This window comes from Thamnophis elegans, chromosome 1, assembly GCF_009769535.1.
Source record: "Thamnophis elegans isolate rThaEle1 chromosome 1, rThaEle1.pri, whole genome shotgun sequence".
NCBI lineage: Eukaryota > Metazoa > Chordata > Lepidosauria > Squamata > Colubridae > Thamnophis > Thamnophis elegans.
Genome location: NC_045541.1, coordinates 140,029,737 through 140,045,752, shown reverse-complemented (window position 1 = coordinate 140,045,752; position 16,016 = coordinate 140,029,737). Strand labels below are relative to the sequence as shown.

The 16,016-nt window shown below is 37.2% G+C and overlaps 1 protein-coding gene across 1 annotated transcript; it reads left to right on the top strand.

The window, feature by feature from the left end:
* Nucleotides 1-13,646: 13,646 nt before the first annotated feature.
* Nucleotides 13,647-15,075, top strand: GPR68 (G protein-coupled receptor 68). The gene has a single exon (XM_032230136.1). It carries the CDS (start codon nucleotides 13,653-13,655, stop codon nucleotides 14,688-14,690), a length of 1,038 nt encoding a protein of 345 aa, XP_032086027.1. The 5' UTR covers nucleotides 13,647-13,652; the 3' UTR covers nucleotides 14,691-15,075.
* The last annotated feature ends 941 nt before the right edge of the window (nucleotides 15,076-16,016 follow it).

The window sequence follows — 16,016 nt, the reverse complement described above, 5'->3', positions numbered from 1 at the left end:
CTCAAGGTGATTAAGGAAAAGGTTTGAAGGAGGTTCTGTCTGCTGGCTTTTGCATATCTAAGATGCTTCCAAACTCATATTGCCGTTTCTGTGTTGAATGTAGCAAAATTGAAATACTGCACATGATAGCAAACACTGCCTAATCTTGTATTTAATGCCACACACTCTAAGAGCTGCCTCTGGAAACAATTAAATAATTTTTCAAACGCTTAAGGAATTTTACTGACCATTAATCCATTTACTTGCTGAATTTAAAAAACTTATTTGGAAAATGATAAAAATAAGCTTCTAGCAAGCTTAGAAATCCAGAGTTTTGCTCCACTTCCTAACTGTATCTGTCTGGCCTCCTCCCATCTTAAACTTTATTATGCTATTTTTATACTGTTATGCTAGTACCACTTTCTCCTTGGCCAAAGGTTTCTTCTGTCAAAGTCCGAGATGAACCAGGGTGCCTAATTGATTGCCCATAATTCCTGATATTTAATCCTAATGTACTGCTAGCAGCAGGTAACCTGTGACCATCAAAAGTAGATATGTAATTTTCCTGAACAGACTGCATATATTGACAAGAAAATTCAGTCACGGTTCCTCAATTGGGAATAATGCCTTCCAGAAGTTTTGCATGGACAAACATAATAACAATTCTTTCTTATAGTGAGAGCTAAAATACTGTACCTCTTGATTAGCTGTAGTCCCGGTCCTATTTGTTGACGCAAATTGGTAGTCAGCAAGTGTTTAAAGAGCTTTTATTTTTGTGTGTTTACTAACTAGCTATATTTGGATATAATCCATGGTTCATGTTGCAAATTGCCAGCAGGGTTGTATCTATAAGAATAGAACCAACCGTGGAAATTATTGAGTTAAACAACACAATAGCATTTGAGTTCAGAGTAAACAGACTGAGAGGAACTTATATTGATTCAGGCATTGTCACATGATAGGTTAAAAATGACTTGTTTTGAACATAAAGGTACAGTCAATATATGTGCTTAAGTTGCCCATCACTATATAAGATTTAGGCACAGAGTTGGTTCAAATTAAATATTGGATTTGTGGGAACAAGCTGATAGCTAATAATTTACTCAAAATGAGCGGTTACTCATATGTGCAACATATGGTGCCATATGTTTTTGCTGGAATAACCCATCACAATTACATTCTGTCTTATTTGTATAATTATATTTTATATAGATCAGTAATTAGTAAATTTTTCATGTTTTTCAAAGGAGGAGAAAAGAGCTACAGGATGTCCTATATTAGATTTAATACTTACTAACAGGAAGTAAGTTAAAGAAGTGTAAGTGGTAGGGACCTTTCACCACATTAGAGACAGGAAAACCAAGGATATTCAGAAAAAAAGGAAGGTGCTTGATAAAACTGGTGTGGTTGTACCAAGAGTCTTCTGATGAACTGAGAAACAAGAAGGACACTTAAAAAAAAAAAGTATATGACATTTTTATATAACAAGAATAAAAAATCAAGAAAGAGGCAGAGTCTGCATGGATGGGATCAGAAAAGCTAAGGATCACCAGGCATTGAGGCTTGTGATGAATGCCAAAAATAACAAAAAAGGATTCTTTGGGTATGTCTAGGACAAGAAGAAAGTTGAGGAAAAAGTTGAACAACTAGATGGAGAAGGCAAATGGTTACAGGCAATAGGGAGAAAGTTGAATTGCTTAATTCCTACCATGCCCTGTCTTTTCACAAAAAGAAAACGTTTGACTTTCAGAAGCAACACTGGGTGGGGGGAGGAAAGAGAAAGGCAGTGAGGAATTGGTGAAAGAACACTTAGTAGTTTTGACCAGATGGATTACATCCCAGGGTGTTAAAGGAATTGGCCATGTCACAAGAGAGCCAGCAATTGAAATCTTTGAGAAGCCCAAAGCTCAGGCTCTGTGCGTGAGAAGCTCTGGAGCTAATGCTATGTGTCAAAGGAACAAAGAAATGCCAAGGTTTTCACAATATTTGTGAAATATTTGTAGACCCAGGAAACTACAGACAACTGTCAGCTTGGGATCTGGGGAAATCTTGGAAAACATAATTAATCACTATATTTGCAAACATTTAGAAACAAACAGGATGAGTACCAAAAGGCAGCATGGATTCATTATAAAAAGGTCAACCCAGATAAATCTTATTGCTTTCTTTGACAATATGACTAAATTAGTGCACCAAGGTAATGCTGTGGATGTACGGACAATCCTGGGGTTCTGATGGCAACTAGGACCAGAATTTTTGCCGTAGCTAAGCAATGTGGTTGTAAAACTCAATGTCACGTGTCTGAATCACTTAGCAATGACAATGCAGACAGTCCTGGTTGCCATTGTATCCCCAAGATGGGCTTGGCACTAAGCAGGAAGTGGTGAGGTCTCCACTAAGCAGTTCAGGGATGCCACACATGGGTAGAGTAGGTTGTGAGAGGCTCTTTGCAAGCTGCACATGAGTTGGGGGAGGAGGTGGTGCACTGCTGCATGAGTGCAAGGGAAGGAGAGCATGGCTATGTGCAAACAGAGAGAATCAGAGAGAAATCTGAGAGAAAGAAGGCATAGTGTAGGTGAGTTCAGGGATTCCAAGAAAAGAAGGGTGCAGCACAGTATGCAGGAAGGATGGAGGAAGATTTATCAAAGCACCTTGCAACCTTTAGCTTCTCCACTGAATTTGTGGGATGCCAACAGGGAAAGTTGCAAATGGTGACTGTGTGACCATAGGGAGCTGCAACCAGTTGGAGCTAGTTGCCACCCACTTAAATTGTAATTGAGGTGCAACAGCTGGGATTTTAAGGAAAGGTCATAAGTATTGCTCATTCAGCACTGTCAAAATTTTGAATGGACACCAAAATAACTGAGGACCGTCTGTACTGTTCTTAGTTATTTGATGAAGTAGACCAACTTCTTGATAGACTGAAAAATTTGGAATGATCCATCTACCAGATGGATTCATACTTGACTGAAGAACTATAACCAATCCAATTTGAAAATGAAGAATTTTCTGACTATGAGAATTATTAACTAGCAGAAAGCCTGCCTCCTGAAGCTGTTGAGGTTTCATTAGTATTCAAAATTGGACAGCCATTTGTCTAGGATAGAAGGATGATTTCTAGACTGGACAATAAGGAGATTAGAAGACTTCCAGGGTCCTTTCCAACCCTATGATTGTACCGGTATGTCACTTTTTATGGCTTGTGACCTGCATTGTATGAGCAGACCAACTTTTCTTTTTCCTTTTTGTATTAAAACAGAGTCTAAAACAGAGGGCAGAAAATTCTGTTTCAGAATATGGGAGGAGAACAATTTAATTAAAAACTTTATTCTTGCCCCTTTGGCTAGCATATCGACAAGGATACAGTTTTATTTTCTTATCGTCTAAAAGAATTTTAAGGCTTTGGGGAAAAAGTGATATTATCTTGCTCATGTTTGGAATATGATGAGATTTTCCAAGATTGTTAGTGCTCTTTAATTTATGAGTGAATTATTATAATACCAAAGAGTAATTCATACTTACTCTGAATTATAAGCCAGATGGAAGTAGAGTTTGTACATCTTGAAGATATGAGCAGAGTTCTCTGTGATTTTAGTCCTGTCACTTTTGTATTGTCCCACCTGGCTGGCCAAAGCAACCAGAATGGGGACTTTCAGAGTACTGACTTTAAAGAGTATCTGATATTCACCATTTTCTTATTCTGATGCTGGGAACAATTGCACAGCACGTAAGTGTGGTGTGCGTTCAAATTTGCAGAAAGATATTATGCTTCACTTTGTACCATGTGGCAGTTGTATCATTTTCTGTTCACTTATGAATTAATTGAAACACACAATTTGGTCAGATATGCTAACCTGTAAAAAAGGAATAAGACCCAGGGGCAATTTAATTGTTAACCAATGCTAGAAAGAAGTCTTCACATCAAGTATTTTATGGGTACACTTGACTGTTCCAAAGTAAGTAATTGTATTGCAGAAAACCACACAAAAGTATGGACCATGTCTGTAGGAAAATTTCAGCTTCAGTTGGGGAAGGACTAACAATATCGTTTTAATTTCTGGAGAAAATATGAATAGGTTCTATGGGGAATTCCACATAGCAGCTTGTTTCCCTCGCTGTAGTTGCAATGGTTTCATGAGTCAATACCTGCAACTCCAGCCCAGAGTGGAGTCAATTGTCTACGATATTAGGTTATTGCATTGTCTAGATTATGGCCACTGCAAGATTTAGCTGGTTTTTTCCTAGCTTTTGCCCTTCCCAACCATGTAGGGAAGTTCAACTCAGATTCCTCCTGAGTGGGCTGGTCTCCAATGCCTGACTTTTCCTTTTGGGGCTGTTCCTTTTTCATTAGTCCTTGGATCTTCCCTTTGCTTTTCCAGATGTTTGCATACATGGATACCTACCCATCACTCTCTCATATTATCTCCTTTGATACTAAAGCAGACCCTTTCCTCTTACTTTCTTGTTCTTTTTGTTCTTTTGCGGCAATAATCAAAATGATGAAAGGGGAAACCCCTGTTCTCCGTTTCCTACCTTGCTTTGAAGGACCATGGGAACAAGGAAGGACTGGTAATTCAGCTTCATAAAAACAAAGTAGGGTAGCAACATTCCTACCTTTGAGCTTAAAAATGTTTTAAACAATAAACGAAAACGTAGTTTTGCAGTATTGTGAGCAAGGGCTGAGAAGCAAGGGGAGCACGCTTTATCCAGTAGGCAGCAACTGAGAAGGGTTTCCACTGGCTAATGTGAGGTTGAATGAAGCCCTCATTCTCCCAGTGAGGATGGTTTATCAACTTAATGGGCCATTGCTGGATCAACCATATTACAAAAAGAGCAACTGCCAGCCAGCAGAGCAGAGCAGCCAGTCGTCAAAGGACAAAATGGCTGCCCAAGGTAACTATCAGGAAGGGGAGACGGAGACGTGCCAGCCACAAAAGCTGGGCACTGGGGCTGCTGGAATGGAACAAAGTGCTGGAGACCATCTGCTCCGAAGGACTTAAGGTGGTTTGGAGCACAAAAAAACAACAACCCAGCTTTTAATTGAAGCTGGGAAACCCAGGTATATTTGCCATGAGCTGGGAGTGGGAGGAAGGCAATGTTATTCATTCCTGCACCCATAAAGCAATGAGAGGCCTGAACTGGAGTGTATAAGAATGTATAATCTGTTCCAATATTGCTCATCAATGCTTGAGATTTTACTGCCTGAGATATTATGAAAGATGGAACCAAAGTGATAACTAGATGTATAACTTCTTCCGCTACAAAACGTTTAGACACTTGAAATATTTATATAACCTACAGTCCTGATCTTTTACACATCTTGCTGTACTGATCTAAGATATCTGTATTGTGCTTTCCTCTGTTGTATCATTTGCTTGTGCAATTTTCAAGCTGCTTATATTAAAATAGGTTTGGTGTGAGGTAACTTGTTGTTCTTATTCTCTCTGCTTGAGGTGTCTCAGCTGTTGTTGGCTGTAGCCCAGTTCTCTTTTTAGTTGGTTTCCTGTTTAACGTTGGTTCTTTAATTGCATATTGGGAGTGCAGTAGTCAGTTTTTGAGCCTGTGCCTGGTAACATTCTGGTTTTGTTTAAAATAACTTGTATAAATATAAGCTTCACTTTGTTTCAACTAAAACTCTTACTTGGCAAAATCAACAACAGGCTTGGGGGATGACTGAACATAATATTTTACAGCTAGGAGAATCGTTTTATTTCTCTATCTCCCTTTTTACAACAACTTGTGAGGATAGGATATAGTGATAGGTCAACTAGACCTCTAGCTATGTAAGGCTCCATTGAAGTTACACAGCAACTAGGTCATGGTTAACAATGTTTTCCATTATTAACTGCTGGTGATAGTCAATTTATTGAAAAACGATTCATTGGAATAGATATTCTCTTTCTTTATCTTTGTACTTAGTCTTGTTTACCACATCTGGTCTTTGAGATCACATATAATCTCTTAAATCTGCACTAGTCGATTGATCCATATTGCCCAGAATCATCAATACATCTGAAACACCACTCTAGAATTTCAAACATTTTTGTAGACTTCTCAAAAATTAAACTGGGTAGATCCTGCTGAAACAGATGTATGTTGACATGTTACTTTCGTTTTATTGGTTTGATATTATTTATATGTGGTATCATGCCACATTGTTCTTCAAATATTGTATCCAGCATGGTTTGAATCGACAGCCAGTCAGTTACAATTGATAGGGGCCTTTATATTAAACTTTGATAGATATGAATTGCATATTTTAGATTTAATAAGAAATGTGTTTTGGTTACATTCAAGATTTAGCCTTTGTGATTTTAAAAAAGGAAAATAAATTATTAATGGAATCATTAATGCTGCACTGTACTCTCAATATCGGTAATATTCCTACAACTTTCAGGTGAAAAAGCCATTTTAAAAATTATAGCCATAACTTTCATACGAATGATATGCTCTTTGATTAAAAGGAAGCCAAGCAGACACAGAAATTCCAAGTGTAAATAAGCTCAGACCTCTACTTGATATAATGAGTAATATATGTCCTCTTTAAGGGGGAAATTGTGCATTGATGAGTAATTAGCCTATTGTTTATGTCTCATTTAAATATTTCAGTCCTGTTTAAAATGTCAATTTTCAGAATATATCCGTGGTTACTTACTAATGTGTTACAGCTGTGCAAGCCAGTATTCAAATTCCAACTACTGTACAATATACAGTTCTTCCTATGTCTGAAAAGTTTCCCTTTTTTAAAAAAATGTAGAAAGTTTAAGAGAAACAGCATTTGGAAAATTGGAAATGAAACATTGAAGACAAACAAAAAAATATCTCCTACCTATCCTTTGGCCCTTTCTCTTTTCAAGGATGCAACATGGCAGGCAAATTGAGGCGTGTTGGGGTCTCCGTCAAAATGTTTGCCCCAACAATCAAATTAAAATCCGGTGAGAGGCTAAACCAGGCAAAGGTGAATTGTAAATTCAGGTAGTCTTCGGCTTACAACAGTTCATTTAGTGACCATTCAAAGTTACAATAGTGCTGAAAAAAAGAACTTAATCCCTGTAATCACGTGATCAAAATCCAGACACTTGGCAATTGGTTCATATTTATGAATAGGGTTACAGCATTGGGATCATATGATCCCCCTTTTGCAACCTTCTAATAAGCAAAGTTAATGGGGAAAGTAGATTCACTTAATAACCATGTTACTGAATTAACAACTGCAATGGTTCATTTAACAACATAAATTTTGGGCTCAATTGTGCTCGTAAGTCGGGGACTTCCTGTACAGCACTGAAACCTCCCTGTCAATATACTGTAGACGGCAATCAGGATCTGAATTTGGATCTACATCTTCACTGAGGCATGGGCTTTAGCACATATTTTCTTTCAACTCTTCCCTTCGTAGATAGGCAAACAATCGTGTTTTGTTTTTTTAAAGGACAACAAAGGCAGAACTCTGGGAAAACAGCAAGAAGTATTCTTAAACTGTACTTGAGCTGGGAAAGCAAATGGAGTACATGGTCTTCCCAAAAGCTCTGATAATTGGTTAGAATAATTGCCAGGAAGTCAAGGAAGGTCCAGCAAAAAGAAGCAGATAATTTTGCTTTCAAATTTGACAAAACAAATTGCATGCATTTTTTATAAATCCGGTTTCACATATAATCCCACCCACCCACCCCTTTTTTTTTACAAACGTTTGATTTTGTTCATCTTCTTTGAGATTGATTTCCAGAAGGGAGAAGGGAGAAGGGAGATCTCAAATTTTAATTAGACATGTATATGCTACATTGCTGGAAGGCGGTGGTCAGTGGCTAAACACTGAGCTTGTCAATCAGAAAGGTTGGCAGTTCGGCGGTTCGAATCCCTAGCACCGCGTAACAGAGTGAGCTCCTGTTACTTGTCCCAGCTTCTGCCAACTTAGCAGTTCAAAAGCATGTAAAAATGCAAGTACAAAAATAGGAACCACCTTGGTGGGAAGTAACAGCACTCTGTGGGCCTTTGGCATTTTGTCATGCCATCCACATGACCATGGAGATGTCTTCAGACAGCACTAGCTCTTTGGCTTTTAAACAGAGATGAGCACCACCCCCTAGAGTCGGGAATGACTAGCACATATGTGCGAGGGGAACCTTTACCTTTACTTATGCTACATTGCTACAGGCTAGGGTCAACTAGAGAAGTTATTATTTCTCTGACATTTATCTTTTTACTGCAAGTAGAGTCACACAAGTCACAAGAACCCTATATCTCTCATACACCAGACATACAGGGACTTCTTGAAAGATACTGTAAGTTGAAGTGCAGGAACTATTAAGTTGCTACTCAAAGGCAAGGAAACAAGACCAGCTTATATAGGAGATCTTTTGCAGAGAGGTTTGAGATCTCCAGACTTTTACCCTATTGGCTCAGCCACATTATGTATGTCTTATCTCAACTGGTGCCCTCCACATACCATTGGTCAGGCTAACTAGAAATTATTGTAGTTTTTTTATTTTGATTTAACACATCAAAAGAATACCACATTGGGGAAAAGTCACCCAGGGAGGCTATTTTCTCCATTTTCTCCATTAACAGTACATAGGATACTGTTCCAAAGGTACTTTTTCAAGAGGCAACTGGACTTTCTTTGAAGACATTTCATTTCTCATCCAAGAAGCTTCCTCAGCTCTTAGTCCTTACATAGTGTATTTTTATAAAATGGAATTTCAAAAAGTATGTAAAGCATATTTTTGATGTATTAATGTTAGAAATGACATTTAATAGCATGTCATCTCATGGTAGCCTTTGATGTTTCTTGATATGTTAGATTGCAACAATCATCATCCTCCATCGAAGTCAAGTTGAAGAAAGCTGTACTACTGAATTGTTATGAGGCTTATAGAGCTCACCTGTAAAAACACTCAATTGCAATGGGAGTTACTGTAAAGTAAGTCTTTAGTAAAAGGTAAAGGTTCCCCTCGCACATATGTGCTAGTCGTTCCTGATTCTAGAGGGCGGTGCTCATCTCCATTTCTAAGCTGAAGAGCCAGCGCTGTCCGAAGACATTCTCTGTGGTCATGTGGCTGGCATGACTAAATGCCAAATGCTCATGGAGTGCTGTTACCTTCCCACCAAAGGTGGTTCCTATTTTTCTACTTGCATTTTCACATGCTTTCGAAATGCTAGGTTGGCAGAAGTTGGGACAAGTAGGGAGCTCACTCTGTTATGCGGCGCTAGGGATTCAAACCGCCGAACTGCTGACCTTTCTTATCGACAAGCTCAGCGTCTTAGCCACTGAGCCACTGTGTCCCTAAGTCTTTACTATAGAAGTGAGATAACTATAGTATTCTTGTATGATGTTTGTGAAGTTTTGTAGGTGTCTGAATGTGTTAATGCTTTGTCATTTTAGACAATATAATTGACAAGAAATGAGAATGTTGCCTTTCGTGGTTGTTTCCGGACATTGAGATTTGGAAAAATAATACACACATTTCCCCACAGTCCAGTGTGTTAATAATAGAAACATTGTCCAACTTTGGTATGTTCCTTTGAACCAATGCTTTGCTTATTTAAAAAAGTTTCCTTTTCCCTCCTTGGAGATTCTTTTGAGTTTTTTTAAAGTTCATTTGAAAGATGTTACTTCTACTGACCAATTTGAAGACATCAAAGTGGCCCTCTTTCACAGCAGGGTGAATGTGTCTGCAGTAGAATTAGTGTGTTATGGGAACATCAAAAAGGGCCAATTGACCTGGTGAACTATATCTAAAAGCCCTTCGTAGAGTTAAGCAAATTCCATTCATTTTGCCATGCCAACATTTTGAAACATCAAAACTCAGTCAATCTAATCCTCCAAGAAAAAAAAGAGAGTTGGAAGTGAAGAGCTTAAAAAATAACTCTATTATGGAACTCACTAAGAAGGCCTAGTAGTACAAAACCACTTCCCAATTCCTGATTAATTACACTAACTCAACCTAGTGCTGCCTGCTTGGCCAATGGGGACAAGACTAGTGATGCAGCATTGCCAGTACTTTCTGATGTAAAAACTCCGTGGAGGAGGAGGAGGAATGTCCTGCATTAAGTGATTTCTCTGTCTCTCTCTGTGTGAGTGTTCATGTTAGTTATAACAACTGATGACTGTTTGGGCTAGTCCTTGCAGCTTTCTTGGCAAGATTTTTGGAAGTGGTTTGGTATTGCCTCTTGCTAAGGCTGAGAGTCTAGCTCAAAGTCACCCAGCTGACTTCATGTTGAAAGCAAGACTAGTATTCAGAGTCTTTTGCTTTCTAGTCTAGTGGGTTAACCACCACACCAGACTGGCTGTCTTATCTAAGTGAATAGGAATCCCATATTTTAACAATATCTAAGTGAATAGGAATCCCGTATTTTAATAAAAGGAAAATGAATCATTGAATGCAATTGTGTGCTGACAGAACCATCAATAAGGGCATTCGATGGGGTTAGTGTCTGCCTGGGATAAGTGGGTTTTGGGAACAGCGCCAATGTTCCATCAACTCTCTCTCAGCATACTTCTTATCTCCAGAAAAGCATTTTTGCCACTTTCAAATATGGGATGTTCTTTCACTGGGAACCTCAACCAAGTGTGAATGAGGGAGAAAGAAACATTTTTCCCCATGGGAGGAATTCTTTCTTATGCCTTCTCTGCCCTTGCACAGTGTTCAGTTTTAGCAATTGAAATATATCTAAAACTAGAACAACAGCATCTGCATTAGAACATCAAACATTGCATTCTTCCTTCCTCAGGAACTTATCTTCCTCCTTGATAATCCTGAAGCAGCTACATCTTGATATTTGTCTTTGGACTGTTTACATTTTCTCTTTTCTGCACTGTTTCTTTCCATATGATCCCAAAGACCTTCTGTAATGGAGATTTAAGCCCAGGGCCCCCAAGATCTACAGCCACCCTGAAAGGCATCTCCATATCATACTTCAACTTGCTAGCATGACAGCAAGCTGATTTGCCTAGGTTTATTACCAGACCATGTGGTTACAGTTCCTATACCCAATGACTCTTCTTTACTGTTTTCAGTTTTTTCCTCACAACCATCCCCACAGAGTAAACTCACAGAAGTTATGGAGGTTTTTTGTTTGTTTATTTTTGACAAATATGTAGCTCACTATAGTAAAATATTTGAAATTTGGAGGAAAGAAGTAAGTTATTTTTGTTAGTGTATGATTCACTTGGAATTTGGGCTGCTAAACACAATATTTGCTTTGGTGCACCAGGTGAAGGACTTGGATTTTTGACTTCTGTATTGAAAGTTAACAGCCATTAGACTGACTGTGTTCCTTATGAACATCTGATTTTATTTAACCCTTATATTGCAGTGATTGCTCTTATAATCTTTGAAAGAATTATCTGTTTATTGTTTCATCTTGGGCATTTTGTGGCTATCAACCCATTTCAGATCCATTTATGAGTTGGTTAATAGATTAAATAAACAAATAAACAATTACATATAATTTTTAGAGACTCCAGTAATTTAGGTAGAAACTTTGAATCCCATAGAATGATAACTAATGGCAAAATCCTTGTGCTTTGCATTATATACTGTGAGGGACTAATTTTGGAGTTGGTTTATAAATTAGTATGCATTTACCCCCCCCACCCCCATGTATTCATTGGCTATTGGCTTTATTAATGTTATAATTTTGATGCCCAATGTTTTAATTTTTTGTTTTATATTATTAAGAAAACATTGTAATCCTCCCAGAATTGCTTGATAGTGAGATAGGCAATATATACATTTAATAAATGAATAATAATATACATAATAATAAATGGCACAATTATCTTAGCATATCTCAGAACTCACCAATAGGTTTTTACAGCTGCTTGAAAGAACTACAACACACAAACCAACAAAATCTCTCTGAAGCATTTTAAGTAAAACCACAGACCTTGAACCAAAGAAGATAGAGCAGGAGTTATTTAGAAAATGAAATACATAAACTCTGAATAACAAATAGGTAGAACATTAACAGAACATATTCAGGAGTATCATAAGCAGTTAGAAGACATGACAGAACCTCCTTAGTTTCACTGTGCACAGATACGTTCAATCATAAATTTGCCTCAGAAGCCACTGAAACTCTAATTTGGACCAAGAATGCACAAAAATCCCTAATAAACTGGGATTCTGATAAATTATCAACCAACAGACACATAAATCTGGACTCAACCACTGACTATTTCAATAAAATAGCCAAAGGTTAACTTTGTAAGAAGTTAAAAACAGCATAAAATCACTACATCCCTTATCATACAGCTATTAACCAACACCCGGATAAAACAGAAGGGGGCAACCCATCAGCGAAGCAAAAACTAGAAGTTACATAGAAAACAAAAACACCTAACAGTAGATACAAGTCCAGTACTGGACTTACTGAGGTCTGCTAATCAACAGACCTCGGTTCCGCAAGACTGAATATGTTGCCAAGGTAGGCAGCGAAACATCTGCAAAAATAAAAGCAGTCAGAACTCTTAGATATGAACTTCATTCAAATCTTGAACTAAATATAATCTCCACAAAGTATCTGAACTTTTGTGTTACATTTAAAAAGGTAATGATACCTTTGGTTGCGCTCAGCTCCTAATGACTTCATCTATGTACTTTTCTTGGTCACATTTTTAAAAGTTGCTTGTCATTACTTTCTTCAGAAAAATATTTTATAACTTCCCAGTTTAATCAACAGCTCTTAGAATTCCCATAGTTTCATCCAAGTACCAAGTAGGTAGTATAGACACTAGCTTTCTATAATACAGTAACAACAAACTAGTGAATTACGTGACGTGTAAATTTGGTCAATATAACTTATTGTTCAGTATCAATGGCTAAATTGACCTTATGTAGAATTAATTCCGCTGCTGATCATTATTTTCTGTTTTTTTTAATTGATTATGGATAGTTTTTCCAGGTTTGTATATTAGTTTTTAACTTGTCTTTATTGTATTGTTTTTTATTTGTTGTGAGTTACCCAGACTTGCTTAGATGAGATGGGTAACCATACAATTAAGATTACAGAACTATAGTATTTATGTTACTCAAAGTCTACCTGTATGGAAATTTCCCTTCATCATATACCCACAACTACCCTATAATTAAACTCGGATGAGATAGAATAATTAATCTGGGGACACCCAGGGAATCCCTTCGCTAGGACTATCAGACCTGGGCTGCAAACTCGACAGTACTAATGACAAGATAGCAGAGAACATTTTGCTGCCATTTAGTGATCACCAGATCTTGGGAGCCCTGTTCTGATAGGCTTAAGTGTGAATGTGAACTCTCAGTTTTTCTACTCTTAGTCCACCACTGTCTCTCCCCATAGCGCAAAGTGAGAAAACAGATTTAATTAAGTAAACCTAATTACAGGTGAATATATTATGACGTAGTGAGTTCTGAACTCAGTCAACTGTCATTTATTCAAGAACTGATGGTTCAATTAACCATTGCTTGCTATGATATGGGACCGGTCACTAAGTTCAAGAGTTTTAGGTAATGAAGTATCACCTTTGTGTGGATTATGAAAAAAACTGATTTATTGTTGATTTTAATAAGAATTGTTTTGTGACTTTTTTCCTTTCTTGCAGGAGATTACAAGCACTGATAATCACATAAAGCAAATGTAGAGTGAAATGGTGGAATAAAAAATATGTCTGCTGAGCTAACAGACTGCAGAACATGGGGATTCTTCCAGAAGAGGTGATGGACAATAGCACTGAGGACTGCAACATTAATCATGAAATACACCAGAAATTGTCACCTGTGGTATATATACTTGTCTTTGTAGTAGGACTCCCAGCCAATTGTCTCTCGTTGTACTATGCTTACTTGCAAGTTAAGGTCAAGAATGAATTAGGAATATACCTTTGCAATCTAACCATAGCTGATCTGCTTTACATTTTCTCTCTACCTTTTTGGCTCCAGTATGTTTTGCAGCACGATAACTGGACTTACAATGAACTCTTGTGCAAAATTTGTGGCATCCTCCTTTATGAAAACATTTATATCAGTGTGGGTTTTCTCTGCTGTATCTCCGTTGACCGTTATCTTGCATTGGTGCATCCTTTTCGTTTCCAACAGTGTCGTACAATGAAGGCTGCTGTGATAGTGAGCATTGTCATCTGGACTAAAGAGATGATTACTTGTTGGCTGGTTTTTAAACATGGAGAAGTGAGTAAAGACTCGGAGAGACACTTAGTGTGCTTTGAACATTATCCCATAAAAATCTGGGAACATAACATAAACTTTTACCGTTGCACAGCTGGTTTCCTATTTCCATTTTGCCTCCTTATTTTTTCCTACTATGGAATTCTACGTGTTGTCCGGAAGAGTCATGGCACTCAGAAAAAGAGGAAAATTCAAATTAAACGCCTAGTTTCAAGCACAATCTTAATTTTCTTAATTTGCTTTGGACCGTATCATGTTCTTTTGTTAATACGCAGCCTATTTGAGAAGAGCTGTGAATTTGCTGCCAGAATCTTTAACATCTATCATTTTTCTCTTTTATTGACTACTTTTAATTGTGTTGCAGATCCCATACTATATTGCTTTACAAGTGAAAATACCTACCAGGATTTTGTCAAAATGGGACAATCTTGTTTAAAATGCCTAAGATGTATTCCAATAGAAAACAAGGAATCCTATCCATTAAATACTCCAGAAACCAGGAAAAAAGACAACGAACAAGCTGATCTGGACACAGGATTGGTTAAATAAACTCTGTTATTCATAAAATAGAAGTATGAACTCATTCTCTCCAAAATAGTGATGCAACTTCTCCATGCACAGATTGCTTACTTCACTTTTTTACATCTAAATGTAGATATGAGAATCAGTACAGCCTGTAAAATGGTTCATAACTTAAAAATACAATAAAATCTGCTATACTGGCATTCTTTCCATGTGGGGAATTCCCTTCTTCCTTTAAAAGAATCAGCTTCATTCAATTCAAACTTCACTCCAATGTGTTAGATAGACAAACTATATTAACTTTGAAGTTTATAAGCTATCCAGACACATACACTTTGGATAAAAATAATATTCTAGATTTTAATAGTGTATTCTTGGAAAGTTGATGTCAAAACATATTTTTATAATCATGTGTTAAATCTAGCAACTAGTGCGAGTGTCACAATGTCTGAAATTTTTCAGATCTCTTCTATTTTATGAGGTAAACAGTTAACATGGTTCAAACATTGTGCAGCTAAGCAATTGGTAGTGTTTTCAAAAACTAGCCACACCATTTTTTATCGCAGTTATCTTGTGAAAACCCAGCTTATGTGGTTAGTTTATAACAGGGGTAAAATTCAGCAAGTTCTCACAGGTTCTGGAGAACTGGTAGCAAAAATTTTGAGTACTTCAGAGAACTGGTAAATACCACCTCTGGTGGCCCCAGAATGGAGTGGGAATGGAGATTTTGCAATATTCTTCCCCCAGAAATGGGGAGGGAATGGAGATTTTGCAGTATCCTTCCCCTGCCACGCCCACCAAGCCACGCCCACAGAACCAGTAGTAAAAAAAATGGAATTTATCAGTGGTTTATAGTTAGGAGTGTCATGCAAACCCACACAACTAGGTTAATTTTTAATAATCCACAACTAGATCAATTATTATTAGCCTAATGCAAACATAATACAGTTTATTTGGTTTCAACTCAGTCTATTGTATGAACATAGATTTATTCCTGGCCAATATTGGAACTCAGTCAACTGAAACTGCCTTAAACAATCAATGCCATTGCAAGATATGTTGGAAAAAATTAAAGGCCTGTTCTTGAGGGGCATTTAAGAAAAAAAAGTATTTATTTATAATTAGTGCTATTTCTATACTATTAGTGTAGAATAAACAGCAAAAGTTAGTTTTGTAACATTTGTACATATTCTTTGGATTATGTGTAAGGAATTAATTTGAGAACTGCCAAACAAGCTTTAGCAGTAATCTTATGTTTGTAAATGTTTGAATTAAAATGTTATAGTTGTTAATTCAAACACTTCAGTCATATTTAAATCAGAATTATTGTGGATTTCTCAAACAAAAGTAATG